At 41.3% G+C, this 14,623-nt stretch overlaps 1 protein-coding gene across 4 annotated transcripts in view; it reads left to right on the top strand.

Moving 5' to 3' along the window:
- Positions 1 to 14,623, top strand: part of PPP2R2B (protein phosphatase 2 regulatory subunit Bbeta) — a 472,951-nt gene that overhangs the window by 17,387 nt on the left and 440,941 nt on the right. For 2 of the 4 annotated variants that reach the window (XM_007451246.1, XM_007451244.1), the window contains exon 1: positions 7,455 to 7,933. The exons of the other annotated variants lie outside the window; for them this stretch is intronic. In XM_007451246.1, the coding sequence (XP_007451308.1) occupies positions 7,855 to 7,933 (79 nt within the window). In that variant the 5' untranslated portion in view covers positions 7,455 to 7,854. Of the gene's footprint in view, positions 1 to 7,454; positions 7,934 to 14,623 lie in introns of those variants that run through there. 4 annotated transcript variants of the gene reach the window in all.

Raw genomic sequence — 14,623 nt, 5'->3', positions numbered from 1 at the left:
GAAAGAGTGAATTTGAGTTGTGAATAACTATAAAAAAATTTTAATGTAATATTATTATTTTCATATTCATAAAGTAGCATTAAGAAATATCTTACAATAGACTGACCAATAAACAGAAGTACTCACTATTCCCCCATATAATTCTTGAGGTTCCCTACCTTCAAACTATTGCTCTAATTATTACTTCCTATCAGAATGTTCTTACCACTCACATCTCTACAGATTCAAATTCTCCCTGTCCTTCAAATCCTATCTCAAATGCCACCACCTTCGGGAAGTCTTCTTGGAATCTGATCCCATGTCCCAGTTAGGTGTGAGAGTTTCCTACTGTTCACTTACTTATCTCTTACTCTCTTATGGACCTTCTGTAATTTTTAATATATTGATATTTATATTTTTCATTTATTTCTTTATTTCTTACCTCCCTACTCACCTTTACATGTTGTGTCTTATCCATCCCCCCACTCCCACAGCCCCTGGCTTTGTGTCTTAGAAATAGTAAACTTTCAATGCATATTGACTCTCTGGGGTCATTGATGGATAGGTGCATGGATTTGGTTAGATTTCTCCCACATGATTATGCTAGTCATTAGCAAACCCTTTCTTTCAAATAGGTCAGAAGTAAACTTGACCAGCCCTGATAAAATGTTCACAAGTTCCAGATAAGTAGACACAGAAGTTTAGTCTCATTCTAGGTATTCTGTCTTACACTAGACTACACAGGAGAGAATGTCAAGATCGCGGAGCCCAGGAAGCAGCACAGCATCTACACAGCATGGGAGTAGGAGCGAAAAGTCTGCACTAGAATCTTAGTTCCTCTACCTGCTTACACTTGGCAAGTTACTTAATATCTCTACACAAATTTCCTCATGTATAAACAGATAAAATAATAACATTTACTTTATTATAATTTTTAAGAGGATTAAATGAACTCTTCTAGGTATAGTGGTTAGTAGAGTGGCTTGACCTAGTAAGAACTCAGATTTGGTGGTGGTTGTAATTATGATTCTTATCATCATCTATTAAAATCAAATCATATTTCTATGGTTTAGAATCTATCATCTATCTATCTATCTGTCTGTCTATCTATCTATCTATCTATTTATCTATCTATCTAATCTATCTATTTATCTTTCTATCTATCTATCTATCTATCTATCTATCTATCTATCTATCTATGTATCTATCAGCTACTTGCTCCAACATCCCAATAAATTAGGAGAAGTTACTTGTCTACTTTTTGTAGGTACTATGAGAATTAGTATAAAAAATTTGGTGGGAAATGTGCTTGGCTTTATTATGCTTTTCATTCTATAGTCTTTTCAATGAGAGCCAAAATATTCTGTTGTAAATGACTATTGTTTCTTTGCTGCATGGTAGCATCTGCTCTAAACTGAGCCTCTCCTCCATCTTCAGAATCCTCTTTAGTCTTATCTGTGGCTGCCTACCTCTCACTTGCTTTAGTCACATGCCAAGACAGCTGACTCAGCAACTGGTCCAGTCTGCCAATCAGAAATGTGGATCAAATCTCCACTGACTTCTCCACTAGGTCTGGGGGATGCCACAGTGATCAAGACAGTGCACCCTTTGCCCCCACCAAACTTATAGTAATGCAGTGAATCAAACACTAAACAATTTATTACTTTATTTTTGGGGGGTGCACATATTGTATTTTTATTTATTTTTAATTGATTTTAGTTGATTTTATTACTTTAAAATAATCAAATATTTCAGTCATTAAGTTGGAAGAGAAAATTTCTCTGAAGGTAAATTGTAGGCTGCAGAGAGTGGAATAGAGGATCAAAACCCTTTCTTGTCCAGTACCTTGTCTTTCAGCCCTCAGCGGAAACGTCACCTCCTCAGAGAAGCCTTCCGTGACCATCCAAGCAAAGCAGCCACTCTACCACATCCCCTATTTTATTTTCTTCAGTCTACTATTTTTAAAATTAAGGTATAATTGACATAGGTTCAGGTGTGCATTATGATGATACTATATTTGTAAATATTGTGAACTGATCACCTAAATAAGTCTAGTTATCTGTCACCATATATCATTACAATATTTTTTTCTTATGATGAGAACTTTTAAGATCTACTCTCTTAGTGACTTTCAAATACGCAATACAATATTATTAACTATAGTCACCATACTTTACATCTTCATGACTTGTTTATTTTATAACTGGACGTTTGTGCTTTTGACCACTTTCACCCATTTTGCCTGCCTCCCACACCCTGCCTCTGAATATCACCAATCTGTTCTCTGTATCTGTGAGCTTGGGCTGGGTTTTTTTTGCTGGTTTGTTTTAGATTACACATATAAGTGAGATCATATGGTATTTATCTTTTTCTGTCTGATTTAGTTCACTTAGCATAATGCCATCAAGTTCCACACATGTAGTCACAAGTGACAAGATTTCCTTCTTTTTATGGATGAATAATATTCCATTGTATATATGTGTGTGTGTGTGTGTATACATACACACACACACACACACACACACACAAAACATATCTTCTTTATCCATTCATCCATTGGTGGACACTTAGGTTTTTTCCACATCTTGGCTGTGGTAAATAATGCCGCAGTGAACATGGGGGTGCATATGTCTTTTTGAGTTAGTGGTTTTATTTTCTTTGGATGAGTACCTAGAAGTAGAATTGCTGGATCACTATTCGTTTTTTCACCATCTGAAATAACCGTGTTGATATAATATTTACTTGTTTATTGTCTATCTCCTTTTTCTAAAATGTAAACTCAGTGAGCTAAACCTTAATATATTATTTACTGCTGTATTGCCAACATCTAGAAGCGTGCCTAGAATTTAAAAGCTGCTAAAAATATTATCTTGTATCAATGGATGAAGGAACTAACAAAAAGAGGTTCCTCTTCCTTGCAGATCAGAAAGTACCAAATTGTGAGTTTCACACACTGACTGGAGAGTGTGGGGATATTGATGGCAATTATGTCAGAATTCCCCTTGTTCAGTTCAACTCAATTCAGTCCAGCACATATTTATTGAATTCCTATTATGTGTCAGGCAGTGAGCCTCACACTTAGGATTCAGCAGAGAAAAGCCAAAGTCCTACCCTCCTCCCACTTAGAGCCTGGCAAGGGAGATAGACACTTTATAGCAGTGATCAAAGTAATTGAATAGCATTTACTTTGTGCCATGTAGAATTCTAATCACTTTCATAAGTTACCTTATTTAATCCTCATCACAGCCCTGTATGTTAGGAGCGATAATTATACCTGAAGGAGAGGGCAGGTATTTTGTCTGTCTTGTTTACTATTGACTCCTTAGCACCCTGGCATACATAGATGCTCAACGAATATGATCAATAATAAATGAGTGTTTTAAAAGGGGAGGATGGTATTTGAGAGTCTGTAACAGATGGATTTGACCCTGTCTGAGGCATTAAGAAACCTCTCTCTGATGATGTGACATTCTATTTAAGATTTGAAGAATGAATAGGAATTTGCTCTGTTTTGACCTGAGAGTGAAAACCTGGGCAGTCTCAGCCTGACTGATCTTAAATAATCTAATTTTTCCCCCCTGGAATTTAGTTTACTTAGCAAAATGAAAGACTGTGATGATGATATTTCCCCAAAGAAGGTTGTAAAAACATGTTAAAACAGAATGATCAGGGTAACTTTCCCACAAGAGTTGGGCTTCAGTGAGAGAAGGCAAAGTAAATGGGACCAATGGGAATGGGCTGCTGGGAGGGACCAATGGGAATGGGCTGCTGGGAGGCCCCAAGTTCATCGGCCCCAAGGCAAGGGCTCCGGCTGGGACTTTGCAGGACAAAAGTGATTGCTTCTGATCTCCCAAGAGGTCAGTCTAAAGAAAACTTGGAACAGCCTGGTCCACAGTACAGCACTCAACAATCTCCCAATTAATTACTTTTTTTTTTTTTCTTTGCCATTTGATGTCGGAACCTGGCATGTGGAAGTCATCTGGGGTGTTTTTTGTCTCTGGGCCAGACTCCAGGCCCTTCTCGCATGGCACCTAAAATGGGTCACCTTTATCTTTCCCTCCTCCTAGGCTTCTCATTTCTCTTTCTCTTTCTGCTCTTGGGCCCTCCCTCCAGGCACCTCTGCCACTGCCTTGGAGCCTCCCCTCCCCTGAGAAAGATTCCGTCCTCTCCTGGTAGCCCTGCTCTTATCTGTGATGACATTAGGCATATCAGAGTCTAGTTCCACTTATGGAGTAAATGACTGCTAACTCTTTATTTGCTAGGCCTTCAGTAAGATAATTGCCTTTTAATAGGAACTTTTTATAATTAATACCTAATGCAAAAGCATGGATCCTTTTTTTTTTTCAACTGGGCAAATACCATATTATTATTATTGCTCTTACTGGATTGCAGACCACACACTTGGACAAAACCTCAGAGATGGAGGCCAATCCGTCCTTTGCCAGTGGACCAGACACTTAGAATGTAAAGGCAAATGTAGCAGGTTGACCAAAACTGCCTGACACCGGGTGATCTTGGGTGGCCTTGGGTGACCCTGGGTGGCCCTAGGTGATCTGGGGTGACTCTAGGTTACCCTGGGTGGCACTGGGTGATCCTGAGTGATTTGGGGTGACCTGGGTGATTCTGGAATGACCTTAGGCAGCCCTAGGTGATGCTGAGTGACCCTGGGTGATCCTGAATGACCCTGAGTAAAAGCATGGATCTTTAACATTGAGCTTTTGGGACTCTATAATCCCAAAGGATCTTTTCAGAACCTCTTCCTGCTGTCACCCCTGTAATGCTGTATTATAATAGTTTATTAGTCCTTGTAATAATGTACTGCATTAGAGCAGGGATGGTATCTTATATCCTGTATCCCCATCACTCAGTCTAATGCCTGATATGACTTAAGGTAGCAACCAATTGTTGGACAAACGTGGTGAGACAAATGATTTACAAGAGGGGTGTTTAAAAAACTTTGTTACCCTGACCCTTCAAGCCAAAGCATGAAATGAAATACCTTACTCCAGAGGTTCTTAAACTTTAAAGAATCATGTGGATTGTTAAATACTCAGATTCCTTGTCTGTCCCCAGAGAGTCTGAATCAATAGGCTTCAGCGCTGTGAAATCTGCATTCTTTACAAGCTCATCAAGTGATTCTGGTGTAAAAACACTAGATTTCATCAGCGGGCTGTTTGACTTTGGATAAATTATTACATGCTCTCAGCCAGTTTTGTCTTCTGTAAAATGGGATTGTTCAGAATCAAAGAGAAAAAAAAGATGTGAAAGCCCGTTGAACAGTTCAAATAGTGCAGAACAAACCACCTGCATGGGAATCACCTGTCCAAGGAGATTTCCAATTTGTCCTTCCTGTCCCTTGCCCATTCTGCAGATGGGTAGATAGGGTCCATAGGCCTGGCACTAAATCAGGCATTTTAATGGCACTGTGTTTAACCTTTCATATAAGCCATCCTATTTTGCCCTCATGATATCATGTAAGATTCTATTATTATCCTTATTAGATCTGTAATGAGGTTTAGAGATGTTGAGTCAGTTGCCCAAGATCACACAGTAAGTCAATATCAAAGGTAGGCTTCAACACTAGCTGTCTAATGGCAGCACCACCCTCTTAACCACACCCGCTCTTTCACTACTCTGAGGTTGGTATGTGGCCATAGAAGCTCAGAGAAGGCTAACAACAACAGTAAGAACAGCATTGGCAGTGACAGTTTACCAAGTGTCTACAATGTACCAGACACACCGTATGCTTATCTCCCTTCATTCAAGAATACAAGAGGAAAACCTTGTTCCCATTTTATAGATGCAGAAACTAAGTCTCACAGGTGTTAAAGTTGTGCTTATATCTACCCAACCAATGAGTGAATGCACTGGGATTCACACTGTGTCAGCTTGACCCCAAAGCCCACACTCCTTCCATTTTGACTCATTACTGATCAGGGATTAGAAGTTCTATATCTCTCAGGAAGATGACTCTGGATTTGCTCTTCTGTTGTGATTTTGAGATTATTCATACAACCAATCCAGACCTTTTAGGCATTGTTTAAACAGCAACTTACTTAGGATGGCCCAACCTTGCCAGGTCTCTGGGTCTAAGGAAGTGAAGGGTTGTATGACTATCAAAGGGCTAAAATGTCGTGTCCCCACCAGTAGTTTGTCATCATGTTGCAATGATCCAAAAATCAGGGAGAGAGCATGTTGGTGGAAGAGTGGATTTACATCCTGGCCTGTACTGACACTGTAATTACTTATGGCTCTAAGTCTTTGCTCTTGTGGGCAGACCAACACGTTTCTCCAATGCTAAGTTAAGTAGTTTTGTAAAGAGGAGAGCCCATAAAGGCTCAAAAATTATTCTATCAGATTTCAAGGCACACTTTTATATTAAATCTTATTTAAAAAAATTTCACTCAGGGGAATACTGGTTTTCCTTTGAGGACCATTTAAATCATTTCCTTGTGCCTCTGAATGCAGCACAAAAACATTCATCTATTTCTCTTTATCATATTCACTAGTGTCTTTGACAGAACTTATAAATCTCCAACTGGTACCTTGTGCTTACCTTCCAGTGGTAAGGTTTCTGAAGTTATTACTATTTCCTGGGTCATAACCAAACCAATTCCCCAATCCAAATCATTTATATTTGGCAATTGGTCCTTTCCTTTAATATTCATCCTCTCCCTTTCCCCGTGACTCTCTCGGCTTATTCAGCTCCTGGAAAAAAGCTGTTAGCCTGTGTCCACTCGTTAACAGGGATCAACCAACCTGGCGTTTCACTCGGCCTTTCAGCCATGTGGGGGCCGTTCGCAGGGCCTCTAATTTTGCAGTGTCAGGGCCAGAGGAGCCTCCTTCCTCCTTGTCTAGGATCTTTCCCTTCTCATCTCCCCTCTCTCCCCTCCCCTCTCTCCCCTCCCCCTCCCCCTCTCCCTCTCCCTCTTCCGCTCTCCCATGCCCTCTCATTTGCAATCTCAGTGAGAGTTTTGGTAAAGTTGTATAATCCTTGCATCAACTTACTTGTTACATATTGTTACATGCCATCAGGGTGCACGGCTTGGTGAAGGGCCAGTTCACTTGGGTTTAGTCTCTATTCTTGTGCTGTGGCTTTAAATTTGTACAGCAAATAACTCAGAACCAAGTTATTGCCTTGGTGTGAGTGCTGGCAGGAAAAAACAGCCATCGTGGAGCACAGGATCTGCCTGTGTTAGCCCTCTGTCACCGACTACTCAACCCAGCTTTTGGCTTCACCTAAGTGATAAATGGTCCTATTGTTTGGGTTTCATATTAAAAAAATAGAACTCAATCTAGATTAAGCAAGGACAGAGACCCATTTCATTGCACTGTACTTTAATATTCCTGAGACCCATGGCATTACGGGTGGCTCTTTTAACAGCCATCTCTCTCCAGGGCGGAACACTATGCTGTCTTTGTTTCATCTGATCTTTCAGCTAAATAAGAGATGGTCACTTATCCTCACGACTCCCATATCCTGCTGGATTTCTATTGCTAAAAGAAACTGACCACACGGGAAAAGGGAGAGGTTTCAGGCAGGGCATTTCAGCGTGTGTTTACAGGCAAGACTGACTTACTCAGCAAATCCTGCTCGGAGGAGCTGCAGCCAATGAAGAGGCTATATCCCGGCTTGCTTGGGGGCTTCTGAGTTTGAGCTGCATGCAGAAATGTAAGGCAGTGCTTCCTGGCGCTGATGGCAAAATGGGACCCATCTCCAGTTATTCCTTGGGCTCCCCAGCTTTGCAGCACTGGGAGCGAGCCTCCATAAACATGTGGGTGATGTAGCCAGCTTTAAAGGCCGAGAGAATCCTTATGGGTTCAGGAGACTGGTTTTTTATTTAGATTTTTTTTCTTTTTCCTTTTTTTTGGAAGATGAAATGCTTCTCTCGTTACCTGCCTTACATCTTCAGACCTCCGAATACCATCCTCTCTTCCAGCTGCCACACAGAAGGTACAGACCAGAGAGGGAGAGCATCTGGGTGGGTGGGAAAAAGTGGGCTGGTGTCTGAGTTCCCACAGGCTCTGCTGATACTGGCTTCTGTAGCTACTAGATGACTGTCGTGCCCGGCAAAAGCTTGTATCTCACAGACTTAGATCTGCTTCTAAAATCAGTCTGTCTTCTCCAAGGAAAGTATTTTCTGAAGAGCAGGATAATATTGCAAAGGTGATCGCAGAACTGATACAACTGAGTAGAAAATAATTTAGAAATATTTTGCCAATTTCCCTCGTTCTCCCTCACATGCAAACAAGTAACCGGAACTAACATTAAAGGGGAAAAAAATTGCTGTAGATGCTGCCACATACATTTATCCAAGCTCTCTGTTTTGTCACTGTCCTTTCAATAACTTGGTGTATGCCCAAGAAAGCAATTAGCAAAATAGAGTGAGCTTATTACTGTATGACTGTGGAGCGTTGATTGTTGGATTGATTTGCTCGGTCTGTACTTGGCATGCAGGACAGGAAGATCGCAGCTGAATTTCAGCGCTTGCTGGAAATGTGGTTTGTGGGGTCCTAAGTTGATACCCTAAGGCGAGGATGAGCTGAGTCTTTTATGAACAGTTCCCCAGTTCCTGGTCCTTTAAGGCACCTCCTCTGCTGCCCTCTAACCTAGCATGATATGCACACGTGAGGGGGGAGTTTCTGTGTGCACGTGTGTGTGCCTTGTAAACATTCTGGCAATTCCCTTTCAACTAAGCACAGCAGGTTTCAATGTTCCTAGAGTGACCAGCTGGACGTGCATCTTCTATGTGTGATTTGCCTGTTTATTTTGACCTGACACATCCTTGGAAAGGAGCAATTTTAGGAAAAGCCACTAGCTGGCTGTTTTTCAGCCTTAGGGGTTGTGTCCTACAAGCGGTCCTCGATGGAAGAGGGTTAAGGATGGTGAGGAACGACAACTCCGCCTCAGGTCCAGACACACTCTTCCGGAACTGAACTGGTGAACAGCCTGTTCTGAAAACCCACCCTCGTTTCTCATCCTCACAGGAGGAGCCTGGGACTGGGGGCTGTGTATATAAAATGAGAGAAGCATGTATTATACCACAAGGTGCTTTTTAATCAGTACCCCCCCCCCAAGAAAAGGGAGTAGAAGTTTGGAATCACCCTTGAATTGAAACTGAGGATGGTATTTTCCATAGACGTTGATATTTCATAGATTTTTAAAAAATTGGATATTTTCTTTAAAATTTTATTAGGGGCTAAAGGAGATGGCCCATTGAGAAATCTTTCTTCCCTCATAGAGAGAAACTTAGCCAGTCCCTACATGTGTTGGGGAGAAATAAGGAGTAACATGGATAGACATCTCCAGAGGAACTTTCCAAATGCAAAGACTTAAACTCATATAGGAAGCTGCCTCAGTCATTTCTGATTGGTCCCCTGACCTCCCCTCCCAGCTAAAACTTTGAGAACCCAAACACTTGGTCTATTCAGTTGCTGTTTTGTATATGAATCAAAGTAAAGACCCTACCTAACACAGACAAAACACCACCAATACAAGAACTTTCTTGAACTGTGTTTTTAATCAAATTTAACTGATTTATTCCATCAAAACGGAAACCCCATTTTATTCATGTCAAAGCAAACAATCTCTGAATCACCAACTATCATCAGATTTAGGGGTGGGAGTGGGGAGGCTTGTCTCTGAATTTGTTGTAAACGTATTGAAGACAATGGTCCAGGAAAATAGCATCTGGCAAACATTAAAATCAGGGATGAGGTGTAGAGGCACAGTAGAAAAGGCAGGAGTTAAATACCAAGCGGCCAGGGCCAAGTCCCTTAATTGCTCTATGCCCAACTTCATCTCTAAAATAGAAATTAAAAGACCTACTCCCAGGACGTTAAGAATTAAATGCGATAATTAAAGTTCTTCACAAAGCTTGCTACATGAAAGACGCCATCATGTTTGAGTCCCACACACCATACGCTTTCTTAGGTATTCAAGTGTCTTTTATTTACTATACTGTCTTAAGCAACAAAGTGGTTTCCTCAAGCACATCACAGTGTCACTAGAAACTTGTTACGTTTGTGGAGAAAAAGATGTCAGAATGAATCTGAGTTTGTGTTTTTATATTGTTAGCAATCGTGTCACTCTGTAATCTATTCTGGAAAAGTTATGGCTGGGAACTTCATATTTTATTTAATTGAAAAAGTCAAGAATGGATAACTTGTGTCTGTCCCTGTGAAAATCAAATAAATCCAAATGACCCACATCCTCCCCTGAAGAGTAATTATAGAACAATTCTAAGAGCTTTAGCAATTCCTGGGCTGCTTCGGGGTTGGAACCGTCCTACTGAGAAGACTAGCATTGTCCTCTCAGCTTTGCCTTCACTTTGTCTTCTCAACACAGGATGATCCTGGGCTTCGAATCCTATCTCTACCATATGCTAACTGGGTGATGTTGGGTAGTTCCTTTACCTCTCTGAACCTAAGTGTCCTCATTTGTAAAACATGCAAAGAAATACATTCAGAATGCCATACACAGGGTGGTGGTGGTGATGATGATGATGATAACCAGACTGCACTTGTATTTACGACATCTAAGGCATTATCTAAGTGCATTATATACAGCAACACATTGTACATAGGGTAAATCAACAATATGTAACTCTTATGTGAATGCTAGTTGTTTTAAATATTGTGGGTTGGGGAGCTTTTGGTGACCATGCTTGAGGGATCTGCTTTTATTACCATGCTCTACTTTAACCTGAAATAAGAAGACACAACCAGAAAAAAAGGACAGCTAAATAATGCTGATGCACAAACAGCAGAAATAGGGTTTTGAGAAGACAACGACTGTATTCCCTTCTCTACGGACCTCATTAAGTACGTACATAACTCCATCCCCCCGACAGGAAAGGATTCATCCAGCAAAATGGCTTCAGGACTAGAGGAACAAAATCCCAATCACAGTCAAAAAGAAACCATTCTAGACAGAACAGAGGGGATGGGGAGACCCACAGGAATGAGAGACCAGTGAGGTATGAGGAACCTTGCCTAATGTTCTCCGATGGACCTAATTTGGCACCTGACATGGGAGGGCCTTTATTGGGGTTGTCTTACAAATTAGTAGAGGCACTTTCTTTTCCTAAAGGGTAATGTGCTTTGCCACATGCCATATCCTGTCCCTGAGTTGTCTGGTCATGGTTCCATGCTGCAAACCCTGTTCATCCTTTAAAACTCAGTTTCAGTCAAGTCCTTCTAGAAAGACTTCCTCAACAACCCCAGAGATGCAGGTGTTATTATGAGTCACGTAAACCACAGTAACAGTGAGAAGAAGAAACGAGAGAGGAGCAGTAGTAGAACCACAAAGCCTGTGGATCACTGGCTATGTGCTGAAGGTACTGGCCCCTCACACAACCTCTTGCGTCCGACACCATTATCTCCACGTTATAGACGAGGAAACTGACACACACTGCCTTGCCCAGAGCCACGATTAAGAAAGTGGCAGAGCCAAGACTCAAGTCCAAACAGTCTAAATCACAACTCAGTGCTCTTTTTGCCCCTACATCGCACATTTCCTTCTGAGGATCAGTGTGAGAATAGCCTTTAGGTTTACACAAACAGTCTATGTGCATGTCTGTCTCCTGGTGGCCCGGAGCAGCTTGGGCACGGGGATCCTACCCCCTTCATCTTAAGTCTCTGAAACCTGGTTTGTACAGAGCTTGACTGAGTAGACGCTCAAGAAATTCTTCTTAAATGAAGGACTGAACGGCAGAGTGAATGAATACACTTACCTGTCTTCTCTCAACAATGCTCCTTTAAGAGGAGGAAACTTTTTTTAAGCAAAATATCTTCCAATGACACCCAAAAGTAGAGCTGCTGGAAGTCCCCCCACACACACAGAGGAAAAAAATACACATTTTTCTAGCTCTTTACTTTTAGAAGTAAACCTTGCAGTGTTTTCCATTTGCTAGGCACAATTCCACTGTGTGTGTACATGGATAAAGGTACAGGTGCGTCTGCGTATTCCTCACAACAATCCTATGAGGTAGGTACTCTTACCGTCCTCGTGTGTTAAACATGAGGAAACCAGAACACAGAGAAGTTAGGTAACTTGTCCAAGGTCACACAGCTATTAAGTGCAAGGGCTAGGATTAGAATCCATGTAGTTCGATTCCAAGGTACATGGCTAAGAAAGGGTTTTGCTCTGTTTTGTGCCTTTTTATGTATTTATGGAATTCTTATATTTCATGTTTTTGGCTTTCTCTTCTGAGCCCCTTTTACGTATTTAGAACCAACCCACTTTGGGCCCGCGTCCAAACGCACTTCTACCCGCAGTGTTCCCTGACTACTCAATTTCTCATTGTTACAAATACACACCTACATTGAAAGTCTTTCCCAAATGCACATTATGATTCTCTGTAACAAAATTTTATTACATCACCTGAAGGGGTTATCATAAGGATTAAGTGAGACAGAATCTTACATTGTTTGACACTGCTTTACATTTAAAATTTGCTTTCCATTTTTACATACAATAGATGAGCTGTCCCTGCTTTCATCTAAGGCCAGCGAGCCAGCCATCCCTCCCCCCGTGAGCTGGATCCCACCCCTGACCCCTACTCAAGCCCCTCACTCCTGCACTCGGCCCCTGTTCCTCTGCTATCACCAAGTCTTTCCTCTCCACAGGATCTTTTGTGGAGGTCCACAAACATACTGTAAATCATCTCACTTTAGGTAGTCATGTCCTGATCCTGTATCCCCCTCCAGCTGCTGCCTCATTCCCCGCTCCCCTTTTCAGAAAAATGCCTTGAAAGGGTCCTCTATACACAGTCACCCTGTCTTTTCCTCCAGTCTGCTCTTTCCATCCCTCCACCAAAATGGCTCTTGTGAGAGTCACCGGTGGCCACCTCATTGATGAATCCAATCATCCTTTGCCAGGTACCCGCTACTACAGCTCTTAGCAGTGTAGGCACAGATGATTAGTGCTTCCTTCTTTTTTTTTTTTTTTTTTTTTTTTTTTGCGGTACGCGGGCTTCTCACTGCTGTGGCCTCTCCCGTTGCGGAGCACAGGCTCCAGACGCACAGGCCCAGCGGCCATGGCTCACGGGCCCAGCCGCTCCGCGGCATGTGGGATCTTCCCGGACCTGGGCACGAACCCGTGTCCCCTGCATCGGCAGGCGGACTCTCAATCACGGCGCCACCAGGGAAGCCCAGTGCTTCCTTCTTGAGAGGGTTTCTTGTCTTGGCCTCAAGGCCCGTACTTTCTCTCTGTCTCCCTCTCCCTCACGGCTAGTCCTTCTCAGACTCCCCTGCTTGTTCCTTATCATCTTCCCAACCTGTAAATATTGGAGCCCAGGGCTCAGTCTTCTCCTTAATCTATGCTTGCTCCTAGGTGATCTCATGCTCTTAAGTATCATCTATTCAGTTTATATCTCTAGCTTCAACCTCTCCCTAAAATGCAGACTCGTACATCTAACTGCCTACCCAATATTTCCACTTGGACGTCCAACAGAGATTTCAAAACAGAGCTACTGATTTCCTCTCAAGAAAAACCTGTTGGTCCAGCATTTTTCTCCAGCTCAGTAAATGAGAACCTAATTGCTCAAGCCAAAAACCTTGGAGTTGTCTTTGATTTCCTTCTGTCTCTCACATCCTTCTAATTCTACAATAAATCCTCTTGGGCTTAAACTCCTAAAAATTATCCAGAATCCAATCACATCTTATCACATCCATCACTCAAATGTTTCTTTATCAGAGGCCTTTCCTGGCCTTTCTATCTAAAATAAAATGTCTCACCCCAGTGTTCATAGCAGCACTATTTACAGTTGCCAAGCTGTGGAAGCAATCTAAGTGTCCATCAACAGATAAGTGGTTAAAGAAGATGTGGTACATATACACACAATTGAATACTAAGCCATAAAAAGGAATGAAATCTCGCTATCTGCAACAACATGAATGGACTCGGAGGGTATTATACTAAGTGAAATAAGTCAGACAGAGAAAGACAAATACTGTATGATATCACGTATATGTGAAATCTAAAAAAATACAACACACTAATGAACATAACAGAAAAGAAACAGACTCACAGATATAGAGAACAAACTCGTGGTTACCAGTAGGGAGAGAGAAGGGGAGAGGGGCAGTATAGGGGTAGGTACAAACTACTATATATAAATAAGCTACAAAAAAATATAAATAGAAAAATAAAAAATAAAATAATGTACAAGGATATACTGTACAATACAGGAATATAGCCACTATTTTATAATAACTATAAATGGAGTATAACCTTTAAAAATTGTGAATCAATATATTGTGCACCTGTAACATATTGTACATAAATTATACTTCAATAAAAAAGAAAGGTTGCAATGTAGCCAGATTGGAAAAAAAAATCTCTCTCTCACACACACATATACACAAACACACACTCCCCAGTTACTTTTACCCTGCTTTGTTTTTACTGCATAGCACTTACCTTAACCTGACATGTTATATATCCATTTACTTATTTGTCACCAGTCTTGTCATGCTATAGAATATAAGCTACATGAAAGCAAAGGCATTCTCTGTTTTGTTCATTTCTGTGTCTCCAGTACTTAGAAGAGTTTCTAGCACATGGTAAGCATGGCATAGATGCTTATTGATTGAATGAATGCATTTATATGAAGTCTTAGTGATAACGTGGAAAGAGTTG

Source organism: Lipotes vexillifer, unplaced genomic scaffold (assembly GCF_000442215.2).
Source record: "Lipotes vexillifer unplaced genomic scaffold, Lipotes_vexillifer_v1.1 scaffold754, whole genome shotgun sequence".
Lineage (NCBI taxonomy): Eukaryota > Metazoa > Chordata > Mammalia > Artiodactyla > Lipotidae > Lipotes > Lipotes vexillifer.
Note: the sequence above shows the minus strand (reverse complement) of the source record. Positions and strands in the feature narration are given on the sequence as shown.